Source organism: Lampris incognitus, chromosome 17 (genome assembly GCF_029633865.1).
Source record: "Lampris incognitus isolate fLamInc1 chromosome 17, fLamInc1.hap2, whole genome shotgun sequence".
In the NCBI taxonomy this organism is placed as follows: domain Eukaryota; kingdom Metazoa; phylum Chordata; class Actinopteri; order Lampriformes; family Lampridae; genus Lampris; species Lampris incognitus.
In genome coordinates, this window is record NC_079227.1 from 27,682,006 (window position 1) to 27,699,786 (window position 17,781).

Below are 17,781 nucleotides of genomic sequence, written 5' to 3' on the forward strand. Positions count from 1 at the left end.
GTTTGTGATTTTAATGTTTCCATTCCATTTGGCATCAGAATCTGTTCTATATGCCAAGAAAGCTTTTATGAAATCCTTGAAATTTATAAAAGTGGGTGTGTGTATGTACCAAATTCTGTGGCTGTAAAGTTTGTGCAAATATTAGACAACAGTCAGTCTGTGTAGAAGAGGTTGTAAAAGTAGTAAAAAAAAAAAAGCCAGAAGCTGGAGAAGCAGGTCTCCAATGTACTCGCTTTAAAGTATACTGCACTGCAAAGATAACATTTATGCAGATCTTAAGCTATAACGGATGAGCCAAAACATTATGACCACCTGCCTTATATGATGTTGGTCCTCTGTGCACCACCAAACAGTGCTGACCTGCTGAGACATGGACTCTACAAGACCAAAACATTAGCAGCAGATCCTTCAAGTCCTGTAAATTGTGAGTTGGAGCCGCCCTGGATCGGACTTGTCGGTCCAGCACATCCCACAGACGCTCAGTTGGATTGAGATCTGAAGAATTTGGAGGCCAGGGCAACACCTTGAACACTTACATCATTTTCCTCAAACCTCGAACAATGTGTGCAGTGTGGCAGGGTGCATTTTCCTGCTGAAAGAGGCTACTGCTATCAGGGAATACCATTGCCATGAAGGGGTGTACCTGGTCTGCAACGATGTTTAGGTATAGGTGGCACATTTGACGTCCACATGAATGGCCGAACCGAGGGTTTCCAAGCAGAACATTGCCCGAAGCGTCACACTCCTTCCACCAGCTTGTCTTCCCACAGTGCATTATGTGAGCGGCCCAGTGGTTAGCACTGTTGCCTCACAGCAAGAAGGTCCTGGGTTCGAATCCCAGGCCGTCCCAGGTCCTTTCTGTATGGAGTTTGCATGTTCTCCCCGTGTCTGGGTGGGTTTCCTCCCACCATCAAAAAGACATGCATATTAGAGTTAATACTCCTGTCTGTGCCCCTGAGCAAGACAATGGAAAAAACGAGTTGGTCCTCAGGCGCTGCAGCTGCCCACTGCTCCTATACAATAGGATGGGTTAAATACAGAAGACAATTCCATTGTAACCTGTACAATGACAAAATAAACTGGCTTTCTTTTCTTTCTTTTGAGGGGCCACCACTTCCCCAGGTAAACGGCACACACGTACACAGCCTTCCATGTGATCCAAAAGTAAACGAGACTCATCAGACTAGGCGACTTTCTACCACTGCTCCAAGGTCCAGCTCTGAGGCTCATGTATCCATTGTAGGCGCTTTCGACAGAGGACAGGGATCATCATGGGCACTCTCACCGGTCTGCGGCTACGCAGCAGAGTGCAATGCACTGTGTTGTGACACATTCCTCCTACAACCATCATTAAAATGTTCTCGGACTTCTGCCACAGTAGGCTAGATGGGTAGCCTTAGTTGCCTTCTTGCATCGATGAGCCTTGGGTGCCCAACACCCTGTCACCGGTTTGTCCCTCCTCGGACCACTGTCGGTAGGTACTCCCCACTGCTGACCGGAAACACCCCACAAGCCTTTCCGTTTCAGAGATGCTCTGACCCAGTCGTCTGGCCATAACAATTTGGCTCTTGTCAAAGTCACTCAGGTCTTTACTCTTGCCCATTTCTCCTGCATCCAACACGCTGACGACAAGAACTGATTGTTCACTTACCATCTAATCTACACAGACCTTGCTTGACATGTGCCCTTGTTTGGAGACGATCGTTATTGGGTTCGCCTATGAGTGGTCATAATATGTTGTCTCATCAGCGAGGGCGTGGGAACGGGGGGGGGGCGGAAGGGACAAGTCCCCTCAATGTGGGAGGGGGGGCGGAAAAAGTCCCCCCACCCCCATAAACAAGAACATCCACTACTAGATATATGCATAAATATATATAATATTGGACATATACTCTCTGTATTCCCATCCCACAATATGTAAAAGTATTAACAACAACAAAATCCTCCCCCGCCTCCCCATGTCTTTGGCACTGGCGGCGGCGCGCTGAGACGTGACTGCTGTGACGTGGCAGTGGCCGGCACGACTTTTAAGCGCAGCAACGACGAATCCTCCTCTATTCATCATCGCTCACAGGTTTGTGAATTCCCTCACAAAACCAAGTGTGCTTACCCATTTTTAAACGATAAACATGTCGTTATGATTAAATCTGAGGTTGAAACATTTGTATTTGATTAAGTAAATGTATTTTTGCTAGCTGCTGTCAATGCTAGTCAGTGAGCGGGAAGGCTAGCTTTAGCTAGCGGAGACGCTGTGATAGTCACACGCAAATAAATCACAAAGGTCATGAAGTTAATACGGAACGGGTTACGTTCACCTCATTTCGAATACAATGTTTTATGTAGCGTTTACATTCATTCCAGAGTACCGTGTTTTGGTAGTCTGGGAACTTCATAATGTGTTGCTAAGCTGTTGGGTAACTTTGCTAGCTAGTTAAGCTTAATATGAGAAATGGAAACGTTGCATACAGTACAGCACCCTGACCTTGCAAGGCTGCACAGCATTTACAGTATGCATTACAGGCAGGTTAAATGCATATTTTGTTGCACTTTGTTGCATATTGCTTTCTTGCACTGTTCCATACTCTTTTATTATCAGTACAATCTTTCGGGGGAGGCCTTATCATACGGCCAATGAAACATGTTTTTCTTTGCTGAAAAATGTTGTAAAATGGTAGTTTAAAACAGTTTTTTCTTTAATTCCCGGGGGAGCTTGCCCCCCAGGCCGCCCTACAGGGTTTTGTCCCCCCCAATATAAAACTCTCTCCTACGCCCTTGCTCATCAATAGGTATGTCTTCTTCTACTTTAGGCATGTTCCCTGTTTTTCAGGGGTCGCCACAGCGGGTTTTATGGTTTCCGTCAGGACCCTGCGAGGGCACAGCACCGATGGTGGCCTCCACTGATCCGGTGTGGTCTTGTCAATCCGAAATGTATGTACAGGGATTATAGAAACAGAATATTTTCTCTTGAATGAGACATAACATTGAAACAATCTAATACAGTATATCACATCTTCATAGCATGTTATCATGAAATGTAGACTTTAAAAGAAGTGACTTAAAACACCATAGGCTTAAATTTAAACATATTTGTTGAAAATATGTTCTCCTAGAGGTCTAAATTTTAGTAATAAAAAAGTCATGGCCTTCACGTTATTCTTCCAGACCCTTCCATCCCGATTTAGCAGTTTTATGTGTTGCTAAATTACAGCTATGATATCAGTTTATGTCTTCAATCTTGCTTGATTGTAACTCCATCACAGATGTGAATGTCAAAATCCACCAAACAATAGAAGAAAAAGCAACACATTCAAACAAAACACAATTTTAATGTACTTGAGATACAAATTAGGCCATCGACTGTGTTGAGATATCCATTTCAGATATCCATTTCATGGGCAATCTTAACTAAGGCACATATGGGAATCTATTCTGTTCTCTCCTGGTGACGTGGCCAATGTATTACTAGCTGTAGACAAAGAAATCGGTTGGTGAGAATAAAGTTGACCAATACTTTTTAAAGCTTGCTTCTCCAATGGTATTCAGCTACATAACATTATTTTTTAACCTTTCAGTTTTAACTGGTACAGTTCCTAAGGTCTGGAAGGTCGCTTATGTACTTTCTTTACATAGAGGCGATGGAACAACCGACCTTAACCATTATAGGCCTATATGTAAACTACCTTGCCTAGCAAAAATAGTAGAATTCCTTGTAAATAATCATCCTAAATAATTTCTCGGCACATTCTATTATAAGCATACACCAATTGAGTTTTAGAGAAAAGAATAACACTGTTACTGCCACCACTCTTGTTTTAAATGACATTATTTTGGCTTTGGATAGAAACACTGTGCAGCTCTTTTTATTGATCTTTCAAAGATATTCAATACAGATGACCATACATTGCTTTTTAAAAGGCTTCATAATATTGGATTTGATAAAATTGCACAGTGGTTAGCATGGTCGCCTCACAGTAAGAAGGTCCTGGGTTCGAGCCCCGGGGTAGTCCAACCTTGGGGGTCGTCCCAGGTCATCCTGTGTGGAGTTTGCATGTTCTCCCCGTGTCTGCGTGGGTTTCCTCCCACAGCCCAAAGACATGTAGGTCAGGTGAATCATCCATACTACATTGTCCCTAGGTATGAATGTGTGTGTGTGTGTGTGTGTGTGTGTGTGTGTGTGTGTGTGTGTGTGTGTGTGTGTGTGTGTGTGTGGGCCCTGTGTGACAGTCTGGTGGCCTGTCCAGGGTGTCTCCCCGCCTGCCACCCAATGACTGCTGGGATGGGCTCCAGCATCCTCGCAACCCTGAGAGCAGGATAAGCGGTTCGGAAAATGAATGGAATGGATGGTTTCAGAGTTACCTCGTGGACTGACAATGGTGTGTGGCTATTGGAAATGTTAAATCTGAGTTTGTGCATGTTAAAAAAAAAGGTGTACCTCAAGGCTCAATCCTGGGACCGGTTCTGTTCATTCTGTATATAGATGATATTGTTTCTTCTGTAACTGGTGTAATATTCATCTTTTTGCTGATGACAAAATTTTGCACTGCAATGTACATTCTGTACATTCTGCTGTTAATTCCCTTCAGCACTACTTAACTGATTTACAAGTTGCACTCAATAACCATAAATTAGTTCTTAATGCTGATTTATGGATGTGGTGAGGGAGGTCATGGAGATGGCTGGCATGACAGACGAAGATGCAGAGAACAGGAAGAGATGGAAATGGATGATCTGCTGTGGTGACCCCTAACGGGAGCAGCTGAAAGTAGTAGCAGTAGTAGTAATAGTTCTTAATGCTAATCAAACTAAATTCATGCTTTTTACCAGAGCCAAATATATTATGATAATCTCATCATCTGTACTATGGTACAAACACTGAAAAGTCGCAGAATACAAGTATCCTGGAACTTGAATTGATGAGGACACAACTTGTAAATATCATGTGACTAATCTGGTGAGCAAATTAAGGGGAAAAAAAAGGTTTCTTTTATAGGAATAAAACATGTTTTCCTCTGCTTTGTAGAAGGACACTTATTGAGGCAACTTCTCTACCAGTATTGGATTATGGTGACATTTTATAAATGCATGCTTCAGCTGCAACCCTGAAGCCCTTCGATACTGTTTATAACTCTGCACTAAGATTTATTACCAGTGATAATTATAATACTTTTCATTATGAGCTGTATGTTAAGGAGGGGTGGCCCTGTCTCTCTGTAAGGTGTGATAAACACTTGGTTTATCTTTTAGTGTGGGCCCCTGTCAAACACGCTCAAATGATTGGATTACATTGCAGGTGCTGGCTGTATTTACTGAGTTTAGCAAATCCAGTTTTTTGCACTGTGCGCCTGCAACCTGGGTAAGATGCAGAGCTTACCTCATTTTATCCTTATGGAAATGTAAATCTTTAATTTCATTTTATTTCAATTCCGGTTGCTCTTCTTTTTACCTGGCTCATTTACTGGGAATTTTAAATTGCTTCAGTTAATCTTTAAGGTTTTAATATGTTCGTATTTTACTGATTTGATTTTTTTATTACTTCTGCTTTTTTATTGCCATTTCCCCCCCAAGTATCTTATCTGTGTTTCTTGGAGCGTAGGATGTGTTGTGTTTTTTTGCTCGGCGATATTTTAAACGAGGTCTCTACATCAATATATTTCTGAGTTTAAATAAAGGTTGAATGAATATATCACAACCACAAACTTGGGAATATTTCTGTTTAAATTTCCCTTTAATTCATAATTTCACTTTCCTGGACAGAGGGCTCTTGAATCTTTGAAGCTACATTCCTGAAGATTTGCATGCAACCAAATGTCCATTCTCATACTTTACATTTCTTGTGTATTCAAGACCATCGCCAGTACACACACGTATCCAAATCATGAACGCTTTAGTAGTTGCCCATTTTAATGGTTGCTGTCAGGTTGGACTTTGCTGGGAAAAATGATTTCGATGAATAACGTTTCATGTCCACCGTAGCAGCCAAATGTTGAATAAGGCAAGTAGGGGTGAGATCATCAAGAAAGCCAAGTCGTGTTGGCCAACAAGCAGATTTGATGGAACAAGATCACAAAAGACTTTTGCCAACAGATAGCACAACATCAACAGCAACCATGGGTATTTTTTATTTTCTTGGCAGTGCTTAGTTTAATTTCAAATGGATGTCTGAGATTTGGAGCAGTCATTACAATACAATTGCCAGTATCACCATAAATGTCAGCAAATGCAACAAATACAATCTGTAGCATTGTAGCCTTCGGCATCCGTTTCAAACAAAGAGCATGCACATTCATTCAGCCTTTCCCTTACTGAGGCCTTTCCACATAGCACGCTCCCAGTATATCCGAGTTTTTCCTTTTCTTTTTTTGTTGGTCAGAGTTTCCTGGATAGACACCACAGCAAAGACCAAGTTCTTCAAAAAGCACTTTGGTGAGTTTTTCCTACTACACAGTGCAGAAACGATGAGATACTTGAACTTTAAATGACCACCGATGGGTCAACCACTAAAATGGCACTTCATATTAGCTTTATGAACACAGTCTCTTAAAAAATAGCTAATAAAACTACCTGAAAGATATTATCGCAAATAAAAAAATGGCACATAGTATGCAACGAATAACCAATTGCTGGCTAATATATAATACTCCTTCACAAAGTGTCATTACCAAAACAGTAACAGCTTTAAAAAAAAAAAGTAAAAATATGTACCCTTTCTATAAAACTGATAGTGATAGATACACATTAATATATCCTTCTTAGTAAAGATTTGTTGCGTATTTTATACATAGTATGTTGCAGAACGTACATTTTCTAATAAAGTTATTATTTCTGTCATATACATCCAAATGTAGGGAGACGATCCCTGTCTCAAAACGTAGCTCAGTACAGACAGAGAACAGGCAGAAACATGTCCGACGTGAGAAAAGAAAGTGACAATCCGCAAATTTCTCGGTTCACAGTTGATGGAAGAGACATGTTCACATAAATTGATGAGGGGTCCGACTGCAAAAGCGAAAAAGAAGCCAGCAAACAAACTGAGGAATACTTCACGAACCCCACCTCCCCAAAATATCCACTGTGTGGAAGATGTGAAAATACTGAAAGTCATAAAAGTACACATTATGGGAATAAACAGTTAGTTTGATGTATTACAGTACAGTGAAGTTTACCGTCGGGACGTTTTAGTAACCGAAGTGTCGTCACCGCTCGGCGATAAGCTTTGGAGGAGTTATCTGAGTTTTAAGGCGAGCGGTGGAGTTTACTGCACGCGGCGACAGTAGTAGCCGAGGACTTTGCATTTTTCACACAGGTGCTGGGGATGCTCCTTGCTCTGGTCGGACACATCCAGCCCGTCAGGTTTCTCTAGTGGGCGCTGAAACAAACAAACACACACGGAGGATTAGTCTGGTACATCACATGCTGCATAGAGAACACACATAATTTCGAGATGCATTTCTCCCTGTCGCCTACCACACACTTAGCTACTTACTACAATACCTTACACCAACAAATACACTTTTTTTTTGTGGCTTTTTCCCCTCTTTTTCTCCCCAGTTGTACTTGGCCAATTACCCTATTTTCCAAGCCATCCCGGTTGCTGTTTCACCCCCTCTGCCGATCCGGGGAGGGCTGCAGACTACCACATGCCTCCTCCGATACATGTGGAGTTGCCAGCCGCTTCTTTTCACCTGACAGTGAGGAGTTTCACCAGGGGGACGTAGCGCGTGGGAGGATCACGCCATTCCCCCCCCAGTTTTCTTGAACAGGTGCCCCGACCGACCAGAGGAGGCGCTAGTGTAGCGACCAGGACACATACCCACATCCAGCTTCCCACTCGTAGACACGGCGAATTGTATCTGTAGGGATGCCCGACCAAGCCGGAGGTAACACGGGGATTTGAACTGGCGATCCCCGTGTTGACAGGCAACGGAAGAGACCACTATGTTACCCAGATTGCCCAGCAAATATACTTTTAACTTCATGTTCAGACAAAACCTTCAAAAGTATATTCATCCTTTCACCTACATGTTTTCATCTCGCAGCTAAGAAGTCCTGCTATTGTTGTTGCTATTGTGATTGTTTAAGGTTCCCATATATTTCATTTCCACAGTGAAGCAATTTACCGTGGGGCACCAGGAAAACACGCAATAGCTCTTGCATTGTATAAACTGACATGTCTGAAAAGATGAATTTCTGCTGAAGAAAAAGATAGCAACCACTTGATTATAGTGCAATTTATCACTTTTGTACAGTCAAAAAATACCAGGATATGCACAGGCGGCCACTTTGAGGCTTAGCATTGAAAGGGTAAAGTCTTCAGCGGTGAAAGTTGAGGGTTGAAATTTGACAAACAGGCAGTTACCAAGTACAAATCCGTTTCAGAATCAGAATCATGTTTATTGGCCATATACACTACCGTTCAAAAGTTTGGGATCACCCAAACAATTTCGTGTTTTCCATGAAAAGTCACACTTATTCACCACCATATGTTGTGAAATGAATAGAAAATAGAGTCAAGACATTGACAAAGTTAGAAATAATGATTTGTATTTGAAATAAGATTTTTTTTACATCAAACTTTGCTTTCGTCAAAGAATCCTCCATTTGCAGCAATTACAGCATTGCAGACCTTTGGCATTCTAGCTGTTAATTTGTTGAGGTAATCTGGAGAAATTGCACCCCACGCTTCCAGAAGCAGCTCCCACAAGTTGGATTGGTTGGATGGGCACTTCTTTGAGCAGATTGAGTTTCTGGAGCATCACATTTGTGGGGTCAATTAAACGCTCAAAATGGCCAGAAAAAGAGAACTTTCATCTGAAACTCGACAGTCTATTCTTGTTCTTAGAAATGAAGGCTATTCCATGCGAGAAATTGCTAAGAAATTGAAGATTTCCTACACCGGTGTGTACTACTCCCTTCAGAGGACAGCACAAACAGGCTCTAACAGGTACTATTTAATGAAGATGCCAGTTGGGGACCTGTGAGGCGTCTGTTTCTCAAACTAGAGACTCTAATGTACTTATCTTCTTGCTCAGTTGTGCAACGCGGCCTCCCACTTCTTTTTCTACTCTGGTTAGAGCCTGTTTGTGCTGTCCTCTGAAGGGAGTAGTACACACCGGTGTAGGAAATCTTCAATTTCTTAGCAATTTCTCGCATGGAATAGCCTTCATTTCTAAGAACAAGAATAGACTGTCGAGTTTCAGATGAAAGTTCTCTTTTTCTGGCCATTTTGAGCGTTTAATTGACCCCACAAATGTGATGCGCCAGAAACTCAATCTGCTCAAAGAAGTGCCCATCCAACCAATCCAACTTGTGGGAGCTGCTTCTGGAAGCGTGGGGTGCAATTTCTCCAGATTACCTCAACAAATTAACAGCTAGAATGCCAAAGGTCTGCAATGCTGTAATTGCTGCAAATGGAGGATTCTTTGACGAAAGCAAAGTTTGATGTAAAAAAAATCTTATTTCAAATACAAATCATTATTTCTAACCTTGTCAATGTCTTGACTCTATTTTCTATTCATTTCACAACATATGGTGGTGAATAAGTGTGACTTTTCATGGAAAACACAAAATTGTTTGGGTGATCCCAAACTTTTGAACGGTAGTGTAGGTTTACACATACATGGAATTTGTCTCCGGTTTCGTGGCTCTCTCAGTGTACTTAACATAGAATAACAACACTACAGCACAACAATCTTCAGATATATACACAAGGATTGGCTTATACAGGTGAAATAAGAGGTGATATGGTGCAAAGAATATATCAGAGATGCTGAAATAGATGTTACTTGCATACATAGGGATGTATGTAAGTAGGCATCAGTTTGAGGTGTCATTGTGTTTTGTGAAGCGGTCTTTATCCGAAACATTTCCACCATGTCAGTTTGTAGTGAACTAAACTGAAGTAAAATAATGAAGTGTGTTAATTGATAAAAAATGTAAAAAAGAAGAAGAAAAAAAAGCCCACAGCATCTGTAGTTGATGCTGTGATGCTGGTGTTGGGATCGATGGTTACCTGTTTGTGAGGGTAAACGTTGATGTGGCACTTAATACATTCTTGTCCCATGTTGGCCCAGGAGTTCCCACTCATCCACTTCCTCTTGCATTTGGGACACTTGTATTCTCCAAAACACCTCTTCTTTCCCTGATACGGGGTCAGGCCTTCACCTTTAGGGCGAGCCTGTGAATCAAATGCAGTGCTTCAGTTTTCAAACAAAAAAACAGAACAGGCGCGAACACGACGCAGTTGAATCTGCGGTGAACATATAGACACCCATGTTTTAACCAATAACCATTCACTTGTAGGCAGGTCATTTTAAAGCGCTACGGGGAGTTTTGGAATTTTGTTGACTTCGCGCCACCGTGGACAAAAGCGGCACTTTCACATACGAACCTAATTTAGCATTAGCAATAGCATTAGCATTGCCTCTTGTCATAAAGACTTACATCCACTCTCTGGTAGCTTGTGCATCTGTTTTGATGAGAAAAGTGAAAGTTGTAGTGGTTTTTGGAAAAACAGCGGTTTGCAAGATATACAGCGATGAGCTATAGCTCCAGTTTTCACCATGTAACCTGTCTGTGTTGCTGTAAATCATTTGGTCAGATCTTGCAGGGAATCTGAGCCGGATGCAAGCATTTGAAATCATCATAGAACAATATCTAATGTTCTGGCTGGTGGTCTTGTTAGCTCATATCGAGGCATCAACATTAAAGTGGGACTGATGAATAATCGGTGAAAAACTCCTCGTAAGTTAACCACAAACTAAGGCTTTTGCTTGGGGCCATGAAAGAAATTATATAATTCTCAATGTGTGTAAAACACCAAGGGCTCTGAAAACATTTTTGCTTCCCTCCTCTCAGCACCTCGTTGCAGGGGTGACCTCTTTGGGTCCTCTGGACAGCGGCCAATTCAAAGCGCTGCATGATTGCAGAAGGGAATGGAAAGCAGCCTCGCCGGTGGCCGAGGTGGTGGAGTTTATAAAGTAGATCACAATCAGCAATTGGCGGATGACTTAAGGTTTATGATTATCGCAGAGCAGGAACCACAAATCTGCCGTTAATTTGTTTTAATATTCTGCAGGCGGGAGTTTCCATATGAAAGGTCTCGGTCTGAGAAAGCCTGCCCGCTTCCGCTGGCCTACATTTTAACTAAGGGACCTCGCTTATCTGTTCTATTTTAGATCCATAGGTGTGATGTGAAGAGCAATACTTATGATACAGACCATGCAAATTCTTGCTTACTTTAGATGGGCTATATAGTATATAGGTAAGAGATAAAAAAAACACATTTGGAAAATGATGGTGTTACTCTTTTATAAATGTACACATATAAGACAGAAAAAAAGATGAAGTTTCAACTTTCCCATTAGAAATGAATTCCCTCCCTCCAGCTGTGTCCCCTAGAGACCATAAAGGAGGCCCCTGCCTCACGGAGGGGACCAATGAGAGGGGCCTCTCCTCTACGGGACAAATACCTCCGGCTCTCAGTCATCCCTCCAGCTGGCCGCGGTCCACCAATCGGCACGCAGAGAACTTGGTGGAGAGGAAATCAAACCCAGATGAACCCTGAACTTGTATATCATGACCAAAATCTTAAACCCGTTGTTGAAAAAAAAATCATCTTGACATGAGTGGTTTGAATTAGAGGCACCTTGGCAGAAAAGTAGGGCAAGTCAAGATTAGGCGTGGAGATGTGGGGAACCAGTACTGTCAGACCTGCCTACGTCAAACCTTTGTTTTGAACATGATAGCGAGGAGAAAACGTTGGCGGGTGAACGAAACCCTTTGTTGGTCTCTCCACCACAGAGTGAAACTGTCAGAAAGTGTTTCAACATCCAATCAGCGAATCGTTCCTAAACCCGCTGTCGATGTTGGCTGAGTGACGCGGTGTCATTAAGGGCCTGCGTTAGCGCCGCTTTGCCACTGCGGGGCACTGTGGGAGGTCCCTGGGAAAGAAGCACATGATAACATGCATCTGACAACCCCGAGGCCGCTCCCGGAGAGAGCAGAGGGAGCATCGCCTTCCTGGAGGAGGAAACAGCTTTCGCTCCCCACAGAACAAGCAAAACAAACTGTGCGTACGGTTTGCGGAATGTAAGGGTACCGGTGGGCACGGCGCTCCACAGTTTCCACTGGCCTCAACAAAGAAAGGCCGTCACACCAACAACTGACACGTGAAAAGGAAACGCACAAAGCGGAAACAGAATGGCCTCTTAAGAGTGGATGGGAAAGTATAAGTAAATCTATGTTTGGAAAAGAAAAAGGTTCAACTCTCACGATGACATCTGTATCCAAGAATGCAATCGGAGAGTTGGGTTTGAAAATCAAAAGAGGGATAAAGTGTCTGGTTTTCATATCGGGCTGAGAGCTTTGCAAGTAGAAACCACAACAGGTGTGAAGCTGTTCGAGTCCAAAATGCACTTCAGAATTGTACTTGTTAAGAAAAACTACTGTAGACAATGTGTTATTGTAATTGTATAGTATCTACCTTTCTACTTATCTCACAATCTATTGATCGATGACTGTCTAATTACATATAGTTGGTTACAGTTAGTTATAGTAAGTTAATTAGTATAGCACACTAATAAGCAGCTTATCTAAAGACCTTATCTTCTGTACTGTATTCAGTTAAATTAGACCTGGAAAGGTAAAACTAGATTTCCCCACTGTGCTGGATAGGCTTGGCTGGGATCCTTGTTCCTGCTGAGAGGGGCCCAGGAGGTTGGCCGCCTCCCACTGCCATCATCTGGAAACCATCAGGATAAACAATGGAGTCCTCCAAAGCCTGGATACCCCCCCACCACCCCTTTTCTTTCTTTCTCTCTCTCACTCATTCACTTTCTCCCCCTCGCTAATGATTCCATTAGACATCCATCCCAGAGAACACGGAGCCCGTCCGATACCATGTGACCAATTACTGCACACTAACGAACCCGAAGCCGTCTTGCCCTCATTGTGTTTCATTTGGATTAGGCCCACAAGCATGAGGGAGAAGCCCAGCTGTTACCCAAGGAACGCACCAGATAAACGCTTGGCTTGACCTCCACGGAGATAGGCCTCATGTGTTCTTTAAGACACCTACGTGGGCTTATGTAATATCTTTCACTGCCTTGGGCAAGCAATTATAACTCATCTCCAAGAGGGTTTCAAAACAAAGATATCTGACAGGGCAGTCATCTGTTGTAGTCATGGTCAGTTTCTTCCGGACAAATATAGCTATTGTACTTAAGTGGTCATTTTAACTTTATAGTGTTCATTTCCTCGTGGTTTCAAGGAAACATCTGTTTTTTTATTCTTTTGCATTAGTATTTTATTATACAACCTCTCCCTGTCCCTTCTTTCTTTCTTTTTAGTCCCTGCTAAAGCATATTGGCGGAGCACCTTTAAGATGAATTTAGCTGATATAGTGAAATTGGAGGCCATGTTGATAATGGTCATCAATGAAAAACCATTGACAAAACTCCAGTGAAACATTTCCAATACGTTTTACATTTTGTCATCGTCACCCACGTATTGCTATAAAAAAGATGAACTCTCTCTAAAGGATGTACTTGTAAGGACATTAACCTCCTCCTCCTGCACCTCAGCTGGGGCCCGGGCCTCTCCACAACTGCCTACTTTAGAGGCCCCCTCCTCCCCTACCACAAGGACAACTCTCCATCCTGCAGAGGGACATTAACAGGCTGTTCAAGAGAAAGAACCCCCACAATGCAGCTGGACCAGACTCTGAGGCTGTTTACACCTGGCATTAACATGCGTCTTGCATGATCCAATCACAAGTGGACAGCTCTATGTACAGGTGTGAATCCACCCAATGTGTCCCCCCCCCTTTTTTTTCTCCCCGGTTGTACTTGGCCAATTACCCTATTTTCTGGGCCGTCCCGGTCTCTGCTCCACCCCCTCTGCTGATCTGGGGAGGGCTGCAAACTACCAGCTTCTTTTCACCTGACAGTGAGGAGTTTCACCAGGGGGATGTAGCACGTGGGAGGATCACACTATTCCCCCCAGTCCCCCCCCTCTCCTGAACAGGCGCCCCGACCAACCCGAGAAGGCGCTAGTGCAGCGACCAGGACACACACCCACATCCAGCTTCCCACCCGTAGACACAGCCAATTGTGTCTGTAGAGACGCCCGACCAAACCGGAGGTAACACTGGGATTCAATCCGACGATCCCCGTCTCGGTAGGCAACGAAATAAACCGCCACGCCACCCGGACACCCTGCACCCTGCACCCAATGTGTCTTGATCACTCAGGCCACATCCTGAGGTGGCCTGGGATTTATTTGTCCACATCGCATTTGAAGTGTAAACCCACGTGTCCCAGGCCACATTGAAAGACTGCCTCGCCTCCTCTGGGTTTAGTTTAGTGGGGGTTTTTTTTTTAATTGTTTACCTCATCCGTAATTTCTGACACACATCAGACCCACAACTGTGGAAGAGCCCCCGCCTGCTTGCACATTCAATTTAATCTTTAAATTCATTTATACACCCACCGCAGTACAGAGCCCAACCCTCTCTATCTAATCTCAGTCTGAACCGACGTGACCGGGTCGAGCCTGACAAGGTTCGGGCTGAGAATTACAAACTCTAGTGTTCAGAGACATTTACATTTTCCCACATAACGAGTTTTCAGAATGAGTTTCAACTTTTGCTGTGTATTTTGAGCACAAAATGGAAGAAGGCAAACAATTGGAGCCTGACGCTCCTAATTCACGCAGTTAATTTTCCTCAGATTCTTTGTCTCCATCTGGCGCAACATGCATTTACTGCGTCCATGCCATTGTAATAATGTGAAACTATGTACCCACAATAAACTATTTCTTAAATACAATAGTATACCAGGTCAGGGATCTGAAGGCTTTCAGACAGATCTATGTCCCCATCATCAGAATAATGTTTATTTACTCTGCACTTTTTAAGAACCTGTTGTGGTTCACAACAAAGAGGAATGGAATACAAGAAAGGTCTGTGACATGTGCCATGGGGAGGGTTCGAGACGAGGGCGGACATGGTTTTGGGCAATTAACACGGGCTTTATTTAATAATGTCTTTCATTCATTCACTTAGGCAGGTGCGCTGCTCTCCCACAAGCCACACTCCCTCTCTCCGCTTGCAGCCGCAAACCACACCCTCCTACCACAGTGATGCATGTGTTTATTTGAATATGGAGCAGGGAAGGGAAATCCAATCACAAGTGGTCACTCGAGATGCATGTGGAGACACATTCTAATGCCAGGTGTGAACTGACGTACTTAGAGCTGTCTACTTGTGATCGGCTCACCCAAGACGCATGTTAATGCCAGGTCTAAACAGCCTCTCTGTCTCTCCCTCCACCCTGAAGCACTGTGCAGATCAGCTGTCTCCAGTGTTCATAGACATTTTTAACACCTCACTGGAGACATACCCTGTACCCGCCAACTTCAATACTGCCACTATCATCCCCATCTCCAAAAAACCAAGGACCATAGGACTCAATGACCACAGACCCATCATCCTGACCTCTGTGGTAATGAAGTCTTTAGTGCGCCTTGTTCTGTCCCACCTTAAAACTATCACTGACCCACTTCTATAGCCCCTGCAGTTCACCTACAGAGCCAACAGGTCTGTGGACGATACAGTAAACATGGCGCTCCACTTCCTCCTCCAGCACCTGGACTCTACAGGAACCTATGCCAGGACCCTGTTTGTGGATTTCAGCTCTACCTTCAACACCATCATCCCAGATCTGCTGCAGGACAGGCTCTCCCAGCTGCGTGTGCCTGCAGGTGGATCATCGACTTCTTATCTAACAGGAACGAGCATGTGAATCTGGGGAAACACTTCTCTGACTTCCGGACCATCAGCACCTGTTTTCCTCAAGGCGTGTCCTTTCCCCTCTACTCTTCTCCCTGTATATGAACAGCTGCGCCTCCAGTCACTAGTCAGTCAACCTCCTGAAGTTTGTTGATGACACCACCCTCACTGGGCTCATCTCTGGTAGGGATGAGTCCACCTCAACGCTCTGAAGACAGTTGAGATGGTTGTGGACTTCAGACAGTACCCAGCCCCACCTGCCCCCATCACCCTGTGTGGCTACCCAGTTGACACTGTAGAATCCTTCCTCTTCCTGGGCACCATCATCCCCCAGGACCTCAAATGGGAACTGAACATCAGCTCCCTCACCAAGAATGCACAGCAAATGATGTATTTCCTGTGGCAGCTGAAAAAATTAAATTTGCCAAAACCAGTGGTGGTGCACTTTTATACTGCCATCATCGAGTCCATCCTCAGCTCTTCCATCACTATCTTGTATGCTGCTCCGACTGCCAAGGACAGGGACAGACTGCAGCGTATCATTCACTCTGCTGAGAGGGTGATTGGCTGCAACCTTCCATCCCACCAGGACCTGTAGTATGCCTCAGGACACTGAGGTGAGCAGGAAAGATCATGGCCTTCCCTTCCCTCCCAGGCCATGGTCTCTTCTAAACACTCCCCTCTGGCAAGAGGCTTATGTCTATAAAAACCAGGACCTTGTGCAACAAGAACAGTTTCTTCCCTACAGCAGTAGGCCTTTCTAACAAGCCCCCAGACACCCACAGATACTGGCACTACCCCTCACCCACCCCACCCCCCCTTTTTATATTCCCTAGTGCTCTCTGTATTTGGTCACCTTACATAAAAACCGCACTACCGTGTAAACACCTCTTATTCTATAAATAACTTCTTTATATTCTCATTTAGAGAATTAAGTCATTTAAGACTTAAGTTGCATCTTAACTAGTAGACCGCTAAGGGGCCACTATTATTTTTTTTTGGATATTTATTATTCCTTTTTTTAATTGTTTCCTTTTAGAGCAAAAACAAAAAAACAACAAAACAAAACATGAGAACAGAACAGAATGAAACCTATAAGCCATTTTCCAACTGTACTTCAGTGTGACAGTGAGGAAAAATAAGGAAAGTGAGCGAGGGTTGTATTAAACTGAGGAGAAAGGAAATCAAATTAGAAATCATTAAAACCTTCAACTGGGCTCAAAAGTGAATTTAAAACAATTGATTTTCTATTTTTCCCTTATTTTGACTTAAAACAAAATGAACTAGGGTGGCATGGTGGCACAGTGGTTAGCGCAGTCGCCTCACCGCAAGAAGGTCCTGGGTTCGAATCCCGGGGTTGTCCAACCATGAGGGTCATCCCGGGTCGTCTTCTGTGTGGAGTCTGCATGTTCTCCCTGTGTCTGTGTGGGTTTCCTCCGGGTGCTCCGGTTTCCTCCCACAGTCCAAAGACATATAGGTCAGGTGATCAGCCATACTAAATTGTCCCTAATGTGCTGGCCCTGTGACGGACTGGCGGCCTGTCCAGGGTGTCTCCCCGCCTGCCGCCCAATGACTGCTGAGATAGGCTCCAGCGTCCTGCGACCCCAATTAGTATAAGCAACTTGGATAATGGATTGATATTCTCATTTAACTTTTTGTAAATACAGCTCCTGCCACCCAGTGCCGGGCAACAAGGGCTGCTACATGGTCTCATGTTCAACTCTAAACTGGTGTTGGGTGCACCTTATTTTTATTTCATTTTATCTTGTACATATATTTTGTTTATTATTCTTTTTAACTTTTATCTTTACTATTTACTGTTTATATTTCCCTCTTGCATCAGCATACCAAGACAAATTCATTGTTTGTTGTTGTAGTTGGCAATAAATACTATTCTGATTCTTGAACTACACCTCTGTCATCTCTATCTGTACGGTTATGTGTGACAATGTATTGGCAAGGACTTAGACTGCTTTTATTTGTCATTGCCTCAT

At 43.5% G+C, this 17,781-nt stretch overlaps 1 protein-coding gene across 1 annotated transcript in view; it reads right to left on the reverse strand.

Annotated features, from left to right (window-relative positions):
- Positions 1–5,707: 5,707 nt before the first annotated feature.
- Positions 5,708–17,781, reverse strand: part of LOC130127815 (zinc finger CCHC domain-containing protein 24-like) — a 39,192-nt gene continuing 27,118 nt past the window's right edge. Inside the window, exons 3-4 of the mRNA XM_056297535.1 lie at positions 10,010–10,174; positions 5,708–7,366 (exon numbers count right to left, since the gene is read on the reverse strand). Of these exons, the coding sequence (XP_056153510.1) occupies positions 7,253–7,366; positions 10,010–10,174 (279 nt within the window). The 3' untranslated portion in view covers positions 5,708–7,252. The remainder of the gene's footprint in view (positions 7,367–10,009; positions 10,175–17,781) is intronic.